This window comes from Haliotis rufescens, unplaced genomic scaffold (assembly GCF_023055435.1).
Source record: "Haliotis rufescens isolate VD_foot unplaced genomic scaffold, xgHalRufe1.0.p SCAF_14, whole genome shotgun sequence".
In the NCBI taxonomy this organism is placed as follows: Eukaryota; Metazoa; Mollusca; class Gastropoda; order Lepetellida; family Haliotidae; genus Haliotis; species Haliotis rufescens.
The window spans coordinates 21,285,699-21,301,037 of NW_025963824.1; the positions used below are offsets into that span (position 1 = coordinate 21,285,699).

General features: G+C 47.6%; 1 protein-coding gene across 7 annotated transcripts in view; it reads left to right on the top strand.

The window, feature by feature from the left end:
• LOC124116680 (vacuolar protein sorting-associated protein 13A-like) overlaps positions 1 to 15,339 on the top strand; it is a 150,126-nt gene that overhangs the window by 48,259 nt on the left and 86,528 nt on the right. For all 7 annotated transcript variants that reach the window (XM_048395128.1, XM_048395131.1, XM_048395132.1 and 4 more), the window contains exons 25-37: positions 371 to 457; positions 913 to 996; positions 1,088 to 1,244; positions 1,720 to 1,758; positions 2,174 to 2,259; positions 2,357 to 2,627; positions 3,055 to 3,171; positions 3,742 to 3,845; positions 4,432 to 4,599; positions 4,754 to 5,061; positions 10,962 to 11,112; positions 13,015 to 13,168; positions 13,688 to 13,818. In XM_048395128.1, the coding sequence (XP_048251085.1) occupies positions 371 to 457; positions 913 to 996; positions 1,088 to 1,244; positions 1,720 to 1,758; positions 2,174 to 2,259; positions 2,357 to 2,627; positions 3,055 to 3,171; positions 3,742 to 3,845; positions 4,432 to 4,599; positions 4,754 to 5,061; positions 10,962 to 11,112; positions 13,015 to 13,168; positions 13,688 to 13,818 (1,857 nt within the window). The remainder of the gene's footprint in view (positions 1 to 370; positions 458 to 912; positions 997 to 1,087; positions 1,245 to 1,719; positions 1,759 to 2,173; positions 2,260 to 2,356; positions 2,628 to 3,054; positions 3,172 to 3,741; positions 3,846 to 4,431; positions 4,600 to 4,753; positions 5,062 to 10,961; positions 11,113 to 13,014; positions 13,169 to 13,687; positions 13,819 to 15,339) is intronic.

The following is a 15,339-nucleotide window of genomic DNA, read 5'->3' on the forward strand; positions in this document are numbered from 1 at the left end:
GTTTTCTAACATTTCCGACAGTACTTTACGAGATATTGATTAGTAGATTTGCCCAAGTACACGGTTTCTACCATATAATGGATATTGTTATTGTTGCCATAATCGAATCCAATAGACTTGGTATCATTGGTAAATATGCCAGTGAGGTCACCCGACTGAAACTGCTTTTAATAACCTACATATATTGATGCCCACCTGCTTCGTAAACTGTGGCCTAATATTCCTAAGAAGTTATAGAGGTTCTGTAAATAAGCACGGCTCGATAAAGTATGTTATGTAGATTGGATCACTTTATCAGTCATTTTGAGAAGATGTTTTTGTTTTAGTGTACAGTTGTTGTGTGTTAGAGAGTCAGTGTTGTGTGTTGTAGGGCCCCAACACGATGGTGTCTGTGGCAGGAGACGAGGGAGCCCTGCTGAACCGAGCCTCCAAAATACAGGTGCAACAAGGGGACAAGGTGAGTGGAGATGAGCTGCATACATATACATGTGGGTTTCACCAAAGTGTTTCAACAACCTGCATCACTTCTAACATGGACATCGCGAGATAGAGCTGATATGTACTGCTGAGAGCAACTTTACACCATGAAGATCCGGGTTAGAATTGGTCATCGGCAACCCATGTTTATGGTATCAAGCAGTGACTAACGGGATCGGGTGGTCAGGCTCACTGACTTGGTTGAGGCATGTCATTGTATGTCAAATGCATAGATCGATGCTCTTGATGTCAATCATTGGATTCTCTGGTCCAGTTTCAATTATTTGCAGATCACCGTCATATAGCTGGAATATTGCTGAGTGAGGCACAACAAACAAACAAACAAACAAACAAACAAACAAACAAACCAGTCACTCCCTGTGTCTTGTCCCTGACCCTGTTCTTCCTATTCTCACTGCCTATGTTTGTGTGCAGCCTGCAGAGAAGACGCTACAGAGGACCACATCCCAGGAGTTCATCAATGCCACTGACATGGAACTCAAGTTTGAAATCAAGGAGGTAGGTGTCTCATGTGACAGGCAATATTCCTATTCAGATTTTGTAGTGTTATGCAGATGTTGTTTTGACCTACTTGATGTCACTGTTTCAGATATTGATCAATGTAGCACAGAGGGAAGGTGCAACAGAGGCGCCGCTGCTGAAATTGGTGATCGAGTCGGTTGGCACCCAGGTGAAGATGAGGACATTTGACATGGTAGTCGAGGCCTATGTGGGCTGCCTCTACCTGCAACACCTCAAGTTCAAAGGTTAGTACCATTGTAAGAGGAACACACATGTTGAAACCACTTCTTTCCAATTATGTACTTATGAACCGTTCAAAATTGTTTATTTGAATTGATTGTACAGTACTTATGATCTATCAATTGAATATTTAACTAATGACAAGAGAGAGTTCATGATAATCTTCCTTATTATAATTAGCAATGTTTTGGCAATGCTGTTACTGTTATGAAGTCATTTGCCTGACAACAGTGTTGGCATTTGAAACGTTATTGATCGTCCATTATATCTTGTGAAGAGTGTGTATTGCGAGATGTGGATACAACTTTTAGAGATTTCTCCAGTTGGCTTGTACACTCTGTGGATCCTACTTTTAGACATTTCTCCAGTTTGCTTGTACACTCTGTGGATCCTACTTTTAGACATTTCTTCAGTTGGCTTGTACACTGCCTTCCCTGACTATGTTTCTGAATGATTGCATATCTTCTTGGCATGTTGCAGCCTCCGACACCATGGCCCAGCAACTCTCTAAAGTCCGAGGTTAGTCATTCATTGACTCTTCTATCAATAAACTCCAACCTGTTTGAATATAAGTAATGTTTTAAGCATTTCCAGTTTCATCATATCTTTTCTCTGGATTATCTATTCTTTTTATTGGACAGGTCAACTCAGCTTTTGAATTGCCCTGCATAATACAAGTCTTCATTTATCATAATGAACCTGGATTTTAACTTTATATTGCTAACTTTCAATCACTTATGGTTTTTCCTTATTGGTAATGTGAGACTAACATGATGTGCTTATCAAGACATTATTAACTTTATGTTGGAGTATGAAGTGTTATGTAAGTGTCCATGCATTGCTTGTGGCCCCAGTATGCTGTCACATGATGTATATTAGATGACAGTATATTGCTAGGATGTTGACTTGTATTTTACATGTGTCTATGTTTCAGCGGTCAACGATGGCTCCCTGATCAACATCATCAACACACCGAACGGCCCCGGCTTTGGAAAGCTGCTGATGGTGCAGTACGTCAAGGTGAGACTTGTATCACAGTTGTTAATAAGGGTTTCAGTGAGGTTGGCATGAAACATGTATCCAGTGACTTCCACAACTGTCCATTGTCTGTATGCAGGCCAACAAGGAGGGTCCTGAGTTCCTGACAACGTACAAGAACACGGAGCAGGCCATCACTGTTGTTTTCTCAGGCCTTGAGCTGCTACTGCACCAGGGAGCCATTATCAGTCTCCTCGAGTTCGCACAGAAACTACAGCCACCATCCTCCCCTGCCACAGCAAGTCAGAAGGAGCAGGAGAAGAAGGAACGGGAGAAGAAGGAACAGGAGAAGAAAGAACAGGAGAAGAAGGAACAGGAGAAGACCAAGGACAAGAAGCCCCCAAGAAAAAGTAAGTCAGTTCACAATCAGTTGCATCTAGGAGACATGTAGGACTACAAAGACCAGGATTCTGTCGGTCACTGCAGTGTTGGATAGATGCATTTTCTTTATTCATTCATTGAATGGCAGGACAAGGGGAACACAAAATATTTGGAGGGACTGGCAGGAGATCCCAACGCAAATTGGTCACGCTCTTGTCCATCATATTCTTGGCATTATAAACTACATGTTACAATTTTCCTGGTTTTGCATGCCATTGCACTGATGCGTGTGTTTCAAAGCTCAAAAGACATTTCATGTTCAGGGAAGGTCCCCCGCTCTGGAAGGAAAAAGTTCAATAACCACAATAGAAGGGCTGTATGATTAGATGTTCCCGATGTACCAGTAGTGAGAGAATCAGTGTATGTTCTTCTGCTGATGTCAGTGTTCTGTTACAGAGAAGGGCATGCCAGAAGACCCAAACCTGATTGACATCCTGGTCAATGCTGAGATGAAATCATTTGCTGTTGCCATCTCCTCAGATGAGAAGCTTCTAACAGACATCAAAATTAATGGTAGGTGGAGTGCGTTGTGTTGCCCTGACTGATTGTAAGTAGTAGAGAAGACAGCCTGGAGTGTTGTGTCATGTCTGACTGCTGGTGTTGTACTGATTCATGTAAGCAGTAGAGAAGACAGCCTGGACTGTTGTGTCATGTCTGACTGCTGGTGTAGTATTGATTGATTGATGTAAGCTATATAGAAGACAGCCTGGAGTGTTGTGTCATGTCTGACTGCTGATGTAGTACTGATTGATTGATGTAAGCTGTAGAGAAGACAGCCTAGAGCGTTGTGTCATGTCTGACTGCTGGTGTTGTACTGATTGATGTAAGCTATATAGAAGACAGCCTGGAGTGTTGTGTCATGTCTGACTGCTGGTGTTGTACTGATTGATGTAAGCTATATAGAAGACAGCCTGGAGTGTTGTGTCATGTCTGACTGCTGGTGTTGTACTGATTGATGTAAGCTATAGAGAAGACAGCCTGGAGTGTTGTGTCATGTCTGACTGCTGGTGTTGTACTGATTCATGTAAGCTGTAGAGAAGACAGCCTGGAGTGTTGTGTCATGTCTGACTGCCTGTGTTGCAGGTATTGATGCCCGGGTAGCAGTGCAGAAAGCCCAGACCACTGTGGCAGCTGTGCTGAAGGATATGACGATCTACAACCCGACACCTGACACGCTGTACCCTAAGGTGGGTCAACCAAGATAACGGAGCAGTTTCTTTCCACCATACCTGACTCCAGACATGTGAAATATAAAACATTTAAAACACAAAACATGTTGAACAGAAAACATGGAAAACACAAAACATGTAGAACACAAAACATGTAATATACCAAACATATGAAGCTAAAGTTTATACAGGTCTTGCCTCCAGGAGTGACAGCCCGAGACGTATCAGATTCTGGAATTTTGATGTTTAAGAGGTGCAATGCTTGAATATTTTTACTGTCAAAAGCAGTTTTGATTCAATTAATTTCAGCCCCTCTTAGTTTTGTTATTAATTCAAATTATGATGTTCACCAACACAGATCTCTTAAACTCACACGATTTAGATTGTGTGTTTGTTTCAGATCCTTGGTACCCTTGTATGAAACTCTGATGTTTGTTTCAAAATCCTTGGTACCCTTGTATGAAACTCTGATGTTTGTTTCAAATCCTTGGTACCCTTGTATGAAACTCTGATGTTTGTTTCGAAATCCTTGGTACCCTTGTATGAAACTCTGATGTTTGTTTCAAATCCTTGGTATCCTTATATTAAACTGATGTTTTTTCAGATTCTTGGTATTGAGGGGTCTGAGGTGCTGAAGCTGGACGTTGTTGCCTATAATAACGGCACGGCCGGTGACAAGTACGGCGACATGTCATGTATGGACACGAAGGTGGATGTTGCCCTGGGCTGCATCAGATTGGTCTTCCTCAACAGATACGTTACAGACCTGCTGGTGGGTAAAACACATCACAAAACCACCTAGTTTTGGGGGATTTCTTACATAACTTATCTCGTAATCTGTAATACTGCACTGGGTTTGTGATACACATGTTACATAGCTAGGTATGATAACTACATGGGATACAGGAACGGTTTGTCTGCTCCAGGCTTTCCTGGACAACTTCCAAGCTGCCAAGGCTAAAATAGCGGAGGCTGGAGAGGCGATGGCAGAGTATTCTGCGGATGCGGTGCAAAGTTTACAGGAGACAGCTTCCCGGATCGGCCTTAACATTGCCATGAAGGCCCCACTCATCATTGTTCCCCAGAAGTCCACATCCAGCAGCGTCCTCCTGGCTGACCTTGGTAATCTGGAGATCGCTAACTCCTTCCACCTGGCAGGCAAGAACTCCCCCAACAATGTCCCGGCTGTATTAGACAAGATGAACATTGTACTCAGCTCACTCAAACTGTCCAGGTGAGTTATCACACAACTAGGAATAAACCAGATTGGATTGGTTGTGTCATCAATCTTTCCTCTTATCTAACATGCTCACTATAAACAATACTTTTTCACACCACTGTGCTACCTGTACATGTGCTATGTTGCGGGGCTGCAGATTCTCTTTCAGATTAAATCCTCCTTGGGGCACTTATTGCATTTTCCTGGCTCAAGAAAATCTACATGACATAGTTGTAACCATTTGCCTTAATAAAAAATGTTACCACACAAAAAACTTCGTTCTTTGTATGATATACGTCCACCCTTTTGGTGCCTCACCCTCCTAAAAAAGTACAAGATAATCGTTCGTACAAGAACCATGGCAGACCAAACTGTATGTATGGTACATTTCTTTCATGCAAAGGCAACCTCGCATTGTAAAGTTATAAAGTTGTAATTATGTGACACGTGTACGATACCTTTGAAACAAAGGCCGTCGTGGCGTCCATATTGTAGTGCCACGTATGATACGTGTAACACCAGGGCCATTAAAAGCGGCTTGGGGTTTTTAATGTTATATCATCGGGCTTTGGCCTACAATCTTTTCCTTTAATAAACCCAAGGTGGTGTGTTAATTATATTTAAATTACACTTACCTTTTTTTTTTTTACTTTTTTTTTACACCTTCGCACGTAACACGCCCACTTTGGTGTTACAATTATACTACGACATTGGCTGTTAGTATCGCGTTACCAATCGCATTCTAAATTACGCCTTTGCTTCTAGTTTCACAATTTATGCACGTATCTTTCCGATCTTTCAATCGCACTGATACACTTTATTACCCTTCCCGCCCAACTCAGAAATTACGGTCTTTTTTACAGACCTTCAAACTGTGTACGGGATGTTCGGCATCTATCCCCCCCCCAAGACAGGCATGATACTTGCCTCAAGTGTTTGGCGGAAGACGGGCATGACGATGGGTCATGCCCGATCTGTATTGCTTTCACCCCCAGGCTCAGAAAAAGAGACAAGTGGATCTCTTGCACTTTAAGGGTCTCTTGAAGGCGGGGGTGGATATTAGATCGGCAAAGACTGTTCGCCCCCCCACCCCCACCCCCCCCTCTAAAAAATTAAGAAAGGGTAAAAAAGCAGAAGAGACTATCTCCTCCGCTCCCTCCCCGGGAGAAGGCTCTAGGGTCCCCATAACAATCACTGCACCCTCTCCTGCACCGTCTTTGGCAGACATCTCTGCCTTGTTGAGGTCGCAGATGGCGTCGATGATGGAGGAGGTAAAGTCTCAGCTTCGAGAGAAGATGCGGACCGAGCCTTCCCCGTTGTCGGCGCCGGACGCAGCTTCGAGACCTCGTGATATGCCCGGCTGAGGCAGGCCACTTGGTCTCGGGGACGATCTCAGACCAGGCTTCGGCTCTGGCTCGAGGTCGCTCCCAAGCAGAGGGGTGGCGGGCACTGGCCCGTTCACTACCGACGCACAGTTCTCCCTAGCGGAGCCAGACGCCTCTTCAGGAGGCCGAGGCTTCCTCTAGCGGATTCCTAGCCCAGAGCCAGGTGGGTTCCCTTGAACCCCCGGCACCTCGGGACCGGGACTCGGCTTCGGGCCGGGTGCAGCCCGGGGATGCGAAGGCCCAGGCCTTCGGGCGTCCCCTTCCGACTTTGTCTGCGAAAAGTCGATTAATTTCGGCTCGGAAATGAGAGAGGAGTGGATGGAGGAGGGGGGAGACGACTCAGAGACCTCAGGTATATTTTCCTTTGCTTACTCGTTGAGGCATGTACGGCGCCCATGCCCCAGTCGGATCCGACTGAGTTCCGCCTTCCGGGGGACGCTTTTGCTCCGAGCAAGGCGCCCCAGGTGCGGCTCCGTATTCTGTCCTCATTGGTGCATGAAGTCATCAACCCTCTGTTGTCGGGTGCCCACAGGAAGTTTGACCTGCCCGAACTTATTAAGCGGTACCCGTTAGCAGAGGATGGTGATTTTGAGGTACCGGTGGTGGACGAATGCATCTGGACCTCCGTTACCCTGGGGGGGTCTTCGACCCCCAACTTGGCTAAGGTCAAGCAGGGCCAGCGGTTGCCACCCTTTCCCACGTGCGGTACGGAGCTGAAGGCTGCTTACGTTTGCTTCGAGGAGCAATATCGTAATGCATGTCAGCAGCTCCGTGTGTCTGTACACTCCGCATATCTGTCGGCCGTACAGAGGGAGTTACCGGGAGAGGGGCCGGCCGACTTTTCGGAGTTGGCCGCGTAACTTACGGAGGTACATAGTCATCTTGCGAGGGACGCTATTCGTAGCTGTGCCTCGCAGATGATGTGCGCAGTCATGGGCATGCGCAGGCTGTGGATGTCGGTATCCAAATACTCGGCTTCCACACGCCAGGATCTACTTGCTTTGCCATATAAGATGGGTGCCACCCTCTTCCCTGGGGCTCAGCAGGTGGTCCGAGAGGCCGCACAGTTGTATGCCTCCATCAAGGATTCTAAGGCCTTGTTGGAGGTACCATGTGTTAAACCGCGTAAGCGGACCTCTCCACTTGACTCCTCGTACGCTGACGCGCTGGGTCAGAAGTCTGCACCTGCTTGGAAGCAGCCGCTTCCTTCAGGTAAGGGCACCAGGAGGAGCAAGAGAGGCAGGGGCTGGGGCAAGGCAGCTGGTCGAGGCCAGCAGCCTTTTCGCGGGGCCAGGAACCCATCGGGTTCCCATTAGTGCCCGAAGTGCCCCGGGCGGACCCATGGTCGCATGTTATCAAACTGCCTCAAGCCGGATGTCCCCGTAGACGGCCGACTGGCTCTATTCCTGCAGGAATGGGAGACACTCACATCCAATCCCTGGACCCTGTCCACTCTAAGGGATGGCCATTTGCGTCGGTGGAAACATCATCCGCCCCCCTTCTCCGGGATAAAGCACACTCCGGTGCCTGCTACCCGAGAGAAGGCGGAATTCCTCTGTGCCAAGGTCGACCCACTTCTTATGAAGGCTGCGATCGAACCAGTTCCCGTGGGACAGGAAAGCGAGGGCTTCTACTCGACATATTTCCTAGTCACCAAAAAAAAAGGGTTCAGGCCTATTCACAATCTGAAAAGGCTGAACAAACTTATAGAGGTACCGTCCTTCAGGATGGAGACACTGCGCTCGGTGATCCCAGCTGTCTAATGGCTAAGGTCAATAGACCTAAACGACGCCTATCTCCACGTACCCATACTCCCGAGTTCAAGAAATACCTGAGGTTTTCTTTCGGCGGGAGGTGTTATCAGTTCAGGGTTCTACCATTCGGGATCTCCACGGCCCCGAGGGTGTTCACCAAGCTGATGTTGATTCCCGCCCAAGTGGCCAGGTCAAAAGGTCGGTTCTGCCATCCATACCTCGACGACTGGTTACTAAGAGCTCTATCGCAATCCCTGAGTCAGATAGCTACACAAGACGTGATAGACATTCTGATCACTCTAGGGTGGATAGTCAATCTCAAGAAGTCAGATCTGAGCCCTACTCAGAATCTAGTCTTCCTAGGGACGAATTTCAACACGGTGAGCGGACTTGTATCTCTGTCACAAGATCGCATTACCAAGGTCAGAAGTGTTACTTACTAGAAGAAGTTCCTTCTGTCCGCAAGTCACACTGCTCGTACATGGCTCCAGTTACTGGGCAACATGGCGGCAACAGTGGATGTGGTTTGGCGGGCGCGCTTGAGAATGAGACCCATTCAACAAGCACTCCGTCGACTTTGGGTGAACTCGGAAGATCTCGAGACTCCGCAGTGGCTCAATGCACACCTTCAGTGGTGGACCGAAGTCGGGAATCTGTCCCGGGGGGCTCCCCCTGGACACTCCCGTTCCGTCTCTCACAGTTCAAACAGACGCGTCACTCTCTGGCTGGTGAGGCATTCTGAACGATCACACTGCCTCGGGACTATGGTCCCAGCAGGAGATCAAACTGCATATCAATGTGCTAGAACTGAGAGCGGTCAGGTTGGTGTTCCAACGCTTCCCGGATCTGCTTCGTGGCCAAGTGGTGCGTCTAGAGATGGACAACCAAACGGCAATGACTTACATCCGGAAGCAGGGGGGAACGGTGTCTCCATTGCTTCTCCAAGAGACGTGGCAGTTCCTCCTATGGTGCGAGGGGCGGTCGGGTAGCCTAGTGGTTAAAGCGTTCGCTCGTCACGCGAAAGACCCGGGTTCGATTCCCGACATGGGTACAATGTGTGAAGCCCATTTCTGGTGTCCCCCGCCGTGATATTGCTGGAATATTGCTAAAAGCGGCGTAAAACCATACTCACTCACTCCTATGGTGCGACTCGCACGTTATCAGGGTGCTACCTGTTTATCTCCCGGGGTGGACAACGTCCCTGCGGACGCTCTGTCTCGCCGGATCCTCGCTCCTCACGAGTGGAGGCTCGACCTGGGGATATTCGGGATTATCTCCCAGTTATACGGGTCGTTCCAGGTGGATCTGTTTGTGTCTGGGGTGAATCACCAGACACCAACGTTCTGCTCCCAAGTCCCCGTTCCGAGGTCGGTGGCACCGGACGCCTTCCAGCTAGATTGGACGGACAGAAATCTGTGGGCATTCCCCCCAGTACCTCTGATTTCCAAGGTCCTGTCTCAGCTAGCCACTCAGCCTGCGCGACTATTTGTGCTCCTGGCACCCCTTTGGTCGGCGCAGAGTTGGTTTCCAGTAATACTCAGGTTTCTGGCTCAGCCTCCTGTTCTATTACCTTTACGACCGGACCTCCTATCCCAGAACGAGGCCCTCCACCCAAATCCCAGGATTCAGTGGGTGGCTTGGCCACTGTCAGGAATCGCCTCCAGAAGAGCAGTATCCCTGCAAGAGTTGCAGACACAATACTGGCTTTGCGGAGGGATTCGACAAACGTTCAGTACGAGGATAGATGGGCCTGCCTTGCACGCTGGTGTGTTGATAGAGGGATTGCAGATCCCTTTTCTGCAGATCTCGTAGCCGTGCTTGAGTTCCTCCAGTCGCGACTAGATGACGGCGTGGCCGCATCGACAGTCCGGGGGTACTCTACAGCTATCGCAGGATAATCAACTATTTTGCTGTTATGGCGGTAGGAAGGCTGGCTCACCCGCGAGCAAACAAACTATCTCCAGGTGGATAGTCTCTACTATATGTACGGCGTACACCCTACAAGGCAGGGACCCCCCTACCAAGTTGAAGGCTCATTCGGTTAGAGCAGTGGCTACGACACAAGCGTACGCCACGGCTCTGCCCATTGAGGAGATCTGCTCCGCGGCTATTTGGTGCCAGCCGAGCACGTTCATCAAACATTACCAACCTCGACAAACACTCAAGCGAGCGTGCTCAGAAACGAAGTTTTTTGTGTGGTAACATTTTTTATTAAGGAAAATGGTTACAACTATGTCATGTAGATTTTCTTGAGCCAGGAAAATGCAATAAGTGCCCCAAGGAGGATTTCATCAGAGAATTCATAACCTCTACAGGTTTGTAAAAGTTTTGTTTATCAACAGCAGATACAGAATAATATTAATAACGTTAAGAGCAAAACAAAAAGAAATTTTAATGGGATTGGAAACCCTGGAAATCTTGTGGACTTGACACTGTGCATGAACACTTTTCTTGATATGTATCTTGGTTTATAGTTTGAAAAACAGAACATCCTTTTTTCAGAATTCTGTTAGCTATGTGGGGTTAGTTGTGAAGGAAAGACATATAATTTTGCATGAATCCTCCACTGTATCATCATGTCATAGCAATCTAGTGATGTCTAATGCATCTCACAGCTGTGAGAGTTCAACCAGAAAAGACTATTTTACAATGACGTCAATTCAAAATCAACTTTCCAGCTATTAAATACTCCATTAAGTGTATTTGACCACCCAAGCATCCAATATGTATACACAGAATAGATTGGGGAAGTCTCACTGACCTCTGTTATTTTCAGGGCTGTTCTTGTCAAAACTGGTCAGGTGGAGGCGGAGGTTCTGCTGTTGGAGCCTGTGACCATATCTGTGTTTGTGAACCGCAACCTCTCCGCTGCCTGGTACCATGACCAGCCAGACATGGACCTGGGCGGCACACTGGAGGCACTCACAGTCAGTCACTTTCCACTGTCTAGGGCTGGGGTTGTGCTACTACAGTCAGTCACTTTCCACTATCTAGGGCTGGGGTTGTGGTGCTACTACAGTCAATCACTTTCCACTATCTAGGGCTGGGGTTGTGCTACTACAGTCAGTCACTTTCCACTATCTAGGGCTGGGGTTGTGGTGCTACTACAGTCAATCACTTTCCACTATCTAGGGCTGGGGTTGTGCTACTACAGTCAGTCACTTTCCACTATCTAGGGCTGGGGTTGTGGTGCTACTACAGTCAATCACTTTCCACTATCTAGGGCTGGGGTTGTGCTACTACAGTCAGTCACTTTCCACTATCTAGGGCTGGGGTTGTGCTACTACAGTCAGTCACTTTCCACTATCTAGGGCTGGGGTTGTGGTGCTACTACAGTCAATCACTTTCCACTATCTAGGGCTGGGGTTGTGCTACTACAGTCAGTCACTTTCCACTATCTAGGGCTGGGGTTGTGGTGCTACTACAGTCAGTCACTTTCCACTATCTAGGGCTGGGGTTGTGGTGCTTTTATAGTCAGTCACTTTCCACTATCTAGGGCTGGGGTTGTGATACTACCACAGTCAATCACTTTCCACTATCTAGGGCTGGGGTTGTGATGCTACTACAGTCAGTCACTTTCCACTATCTAGGGCTGGGGTTGTGATACTACCACAGTCAATCACTTTCCACTATCTAGGGCTGGGGTTGTGGTGCTACTACAGTCAGTCACTTTCCACTATCTAGGGCTGGGGTTGTGATGCTACTACAGTCAGTCACTTTCCACTATCTAGGGCTGGGGTTGTGGTGCTACTACAGTCAGTCACTTTCCACTATCTAGGGCTGGGGTTGTGGTGCTACTACAGTCACTCACTTTCCACTATCTAGGGCTGGGGTTGTGATACTACCACAGTCAATCACTTTCCACTATCTAGGGCTGGGGTTGTGATGCTACTACAGTCAGTCACTTTCCACTATCTAGGGCTGGGGTTGTGATCCTACTACAGTCAGTCACTTTCCACTACCTAGGGATGGGGTTGTGGTGCTACTACAGTCAATCACTTTCCACTATCTAGGGCTGGGGTTATGGTGCTACTACAGTCAGTCACTTTCCACTATCTAGGGCTGGGGTTGTGGTGCTACTACAGTCAATCACTTTCCACTATCTAGGGCTGGGGTTGTGATGCTACTACAGTCAGTCACTTTCCACTATCTAGGGCTGGGGTTGTGATGCTACTACAGTCAGTCACTTTCCACTATCTAGGGCTGGGGTTGTGATGCTACTACAGTCTGTCACTTTACACTATCTAGGGCTGGTGTTGTATTGTTGTGGTGCTACTACAGTCAGTCACTTTCCACTATCTAGGGCTGGGGTTGTGGTGCTACTACAGTCAGTCACTTTCCACTATCTAGGGCTGGGGTTGTGGTGCTACTACAGTCAGTCACTTTCCACTACCTAGGGCTTGGGTTGTAGTGCACTACAGTCTGTCACTTTCCACTATCCTGGGATGGGGTTGTGATGCTACTCAATGCTGTGTTACATAGTGTATGTGTTACATAGTGTGTGTGTGTGTGTGTGTGTGTGTGTTACATAGTGTATATGTTTGAGAGTGAATGTGTTTTTATTTATAGTGTGTGTTTATAGTGTGTTACATATGTGTGTGTGTGTGTGCACGCTCGTGTGTGTTACATAGTGTATTAGTGTGTATACTACATAGTGTATAGTTTATGTGTTACAGAGTGAATGTGTTGGTATTTATAGTGTGTGTTACATAGTGTGTGTGTGTGTGTTACAGAGTGAATGTGTTGGTATATATAGTGTGTGTGTTGTTGAAAAGTGTGTGTTACTACATAGTGTTGCATTGTTACAGTGTGTGCATGTTGATCTTTAGGTGAAGATGAGCCAGGGAGACTTCACCATGACGATGAGTGTACTGAATGATAACTTGTCAGAGGGACAGAGCCCGGCAAAGACCTCTTCCAAGACAGATGTTGTACCTGCAGTGGAGCCTGCTGTTCAGGCATCCCAGACCAGCACTACAGCAGGTAGGCACCCCAGACCAGCACTACAGCAGGTAGGCACCCCAGACCAGCACTACAGCAGGTAGGCACCCCGGACCAGCACTACAGCAGGTAGGCACCCCAGACCAGCACTACAGCAGGTAGGCACCCCAGACCAGCACTACAGCAGGTAGGCACCCCAGACCAGCACTACAGCAGGTAGGCACCCCAGACCAGCACTACAGCAGGTAGGCACCCCAGACCAGCACTGCAGCAGGTAGGCACCCCTGACCAGCACTACAGCAGGTAGGCACCCCAGACCAGCACTACAACAGGTAGGCACCCCAGACCAGCACTACAGCAGAAAGGCATCCCAGACCAGCACTACAGCAGGTAGGCACCCCAGACCAGCACTACAGCAGGTAGGTACTCCAGACTGGCACCGACATCCCATGAGGCACTAATAAATAATGCTTACTGTAAGTCATCATCCAATAAAACATCAGTAAAAGATTTCCTGCGCATCTGACCTTTATTTTCCTGAATTGTCGGCTTATGTTTCAGCTGCCCCTGGCAGTGCCCAGCAGACACAGGCAGTAACTGAGCCCCCTACACAACTGGTGTACACCAAGATGAAGTTCAACTTCCAGATCAAGTCTATCTCTGTCACACTGTACTCAGGAGAGTCAAAGCTGGTTAGTTCAGTAGAACAGTAGGAGACACAGAGCTGGTTAGTTCTGTAGAACAGTAGGAGACACCGAGCTGGTTAGTTCAGTAGAACAGTAGGAGACACCGAGCTGGTTAGTTCAGTAGAACAGTAGGAGACACCGAGCTGGTTAGTTCAGTAGAACAGTAGGAGACCGCAAGCTGGTTAGTTCAGTAGAACAGTAGGAGACACCAAGCGGGTTAGTTCAGTAGAACAGTAGGAGACACCGAGCGGGTTAGTTCAGTAGAACAGTAGGAGACAGCAAGCTGGTTAGTTCAGTAGAACAGTAGGAGACACCGAGCTGGTTAGTTCAGTAGAACAGTAGGAGACACCGAGCGGGTTAGTTCAGTAGAACAGTAGGGGACACCGAGCTGGTTAGTTCTGTAGAACAGTAGGAGACACCGAGCTGGTTTGTTCTGTAGAACAGTAGGAAACAGCGAGCTGGTTAGTTCTGTAGAACAGTAGGAAACACCGAGCTGGTTAGTTCTGTAGAACAGTAGGAGACACCGAGCTAGTTAGTTCTGTAGAACAGTAGGAGACAGCAACCTGGTTAGTTCTGTAGAACAGTAGGAGACATCAAGCTGGTTAGTTCAGTAGAATAGTAGGAGACAGCGAGTGGTTAGTTCTGTAGAACAGTAGGAAACACCGAGCTGGTTAGTTCAGTAGGAGACATCAAGCTGGGTAGTTCAGTAGAACAGTAGGAGACAGCAAGCTGGTTAGTTCAGTAGAACAGTAGGAAACAGCAAGCTGGTTAGTTCTGTAGAACAGTAGGAGACACCGAGCTGGTTAGTTCTGTAGAACAGTAGGAAACACCGAGCTGGTTAGTTCTGTAGAACAGTAGGAGACAGCAAGCTGGTTAGTTCTGTAGAACAGTAGGAGACAGCGAGCAGGTTAGTTCTGTAGAACAGTAGGAAACACCGAGCTGGTTAGTTCTGTAGAACAGTAGGAGACTGCAAGCTGGTTAGTTCTGTAGAACAGTAGGAGACAGCGAGCAGGTTAGTTCTGTAGAACAGTAGGAAACACCGAGCTGGTTAGTTCTGTAGAACAGTAGGAGACTGCAAGCTGGTTAGTTCTGTAGAACAGTAGGAGACAGCGAGCAGGTTAGTTCAGTAGAACAGTAGGAAACACCGAGCTGGCTAGTTCTGTAGAACAGTAGGAGACTGCAAGCTGGTTAGTTCTGTAGAACAGTAGGAAACACCGACCTGGTTAGTTCAGTAGAACAGTAGGAGACTGCAAGCTGGTTAGTTCTGTAGAACAGTAGGAAACACCGACCTGGTTAGTTCAGTAGAACAGTAGGAGACATCAAGCTGGTTCATTTGCAGCATATCAGTTTCTTTTCTCCAGAATATGTGCTGGATTGTCATTGGTAAATTGTTTGTAATTGGTTACTGAATGGGCCAAGTCTTCCAGATGAAGATGAAGTTTATGTCATGTACCCAGCTGGGAAATGCCAAACTTCTTGCCAGTGCGGATACTAAGATATGATTATATTGTCTTGAAACACTTATCA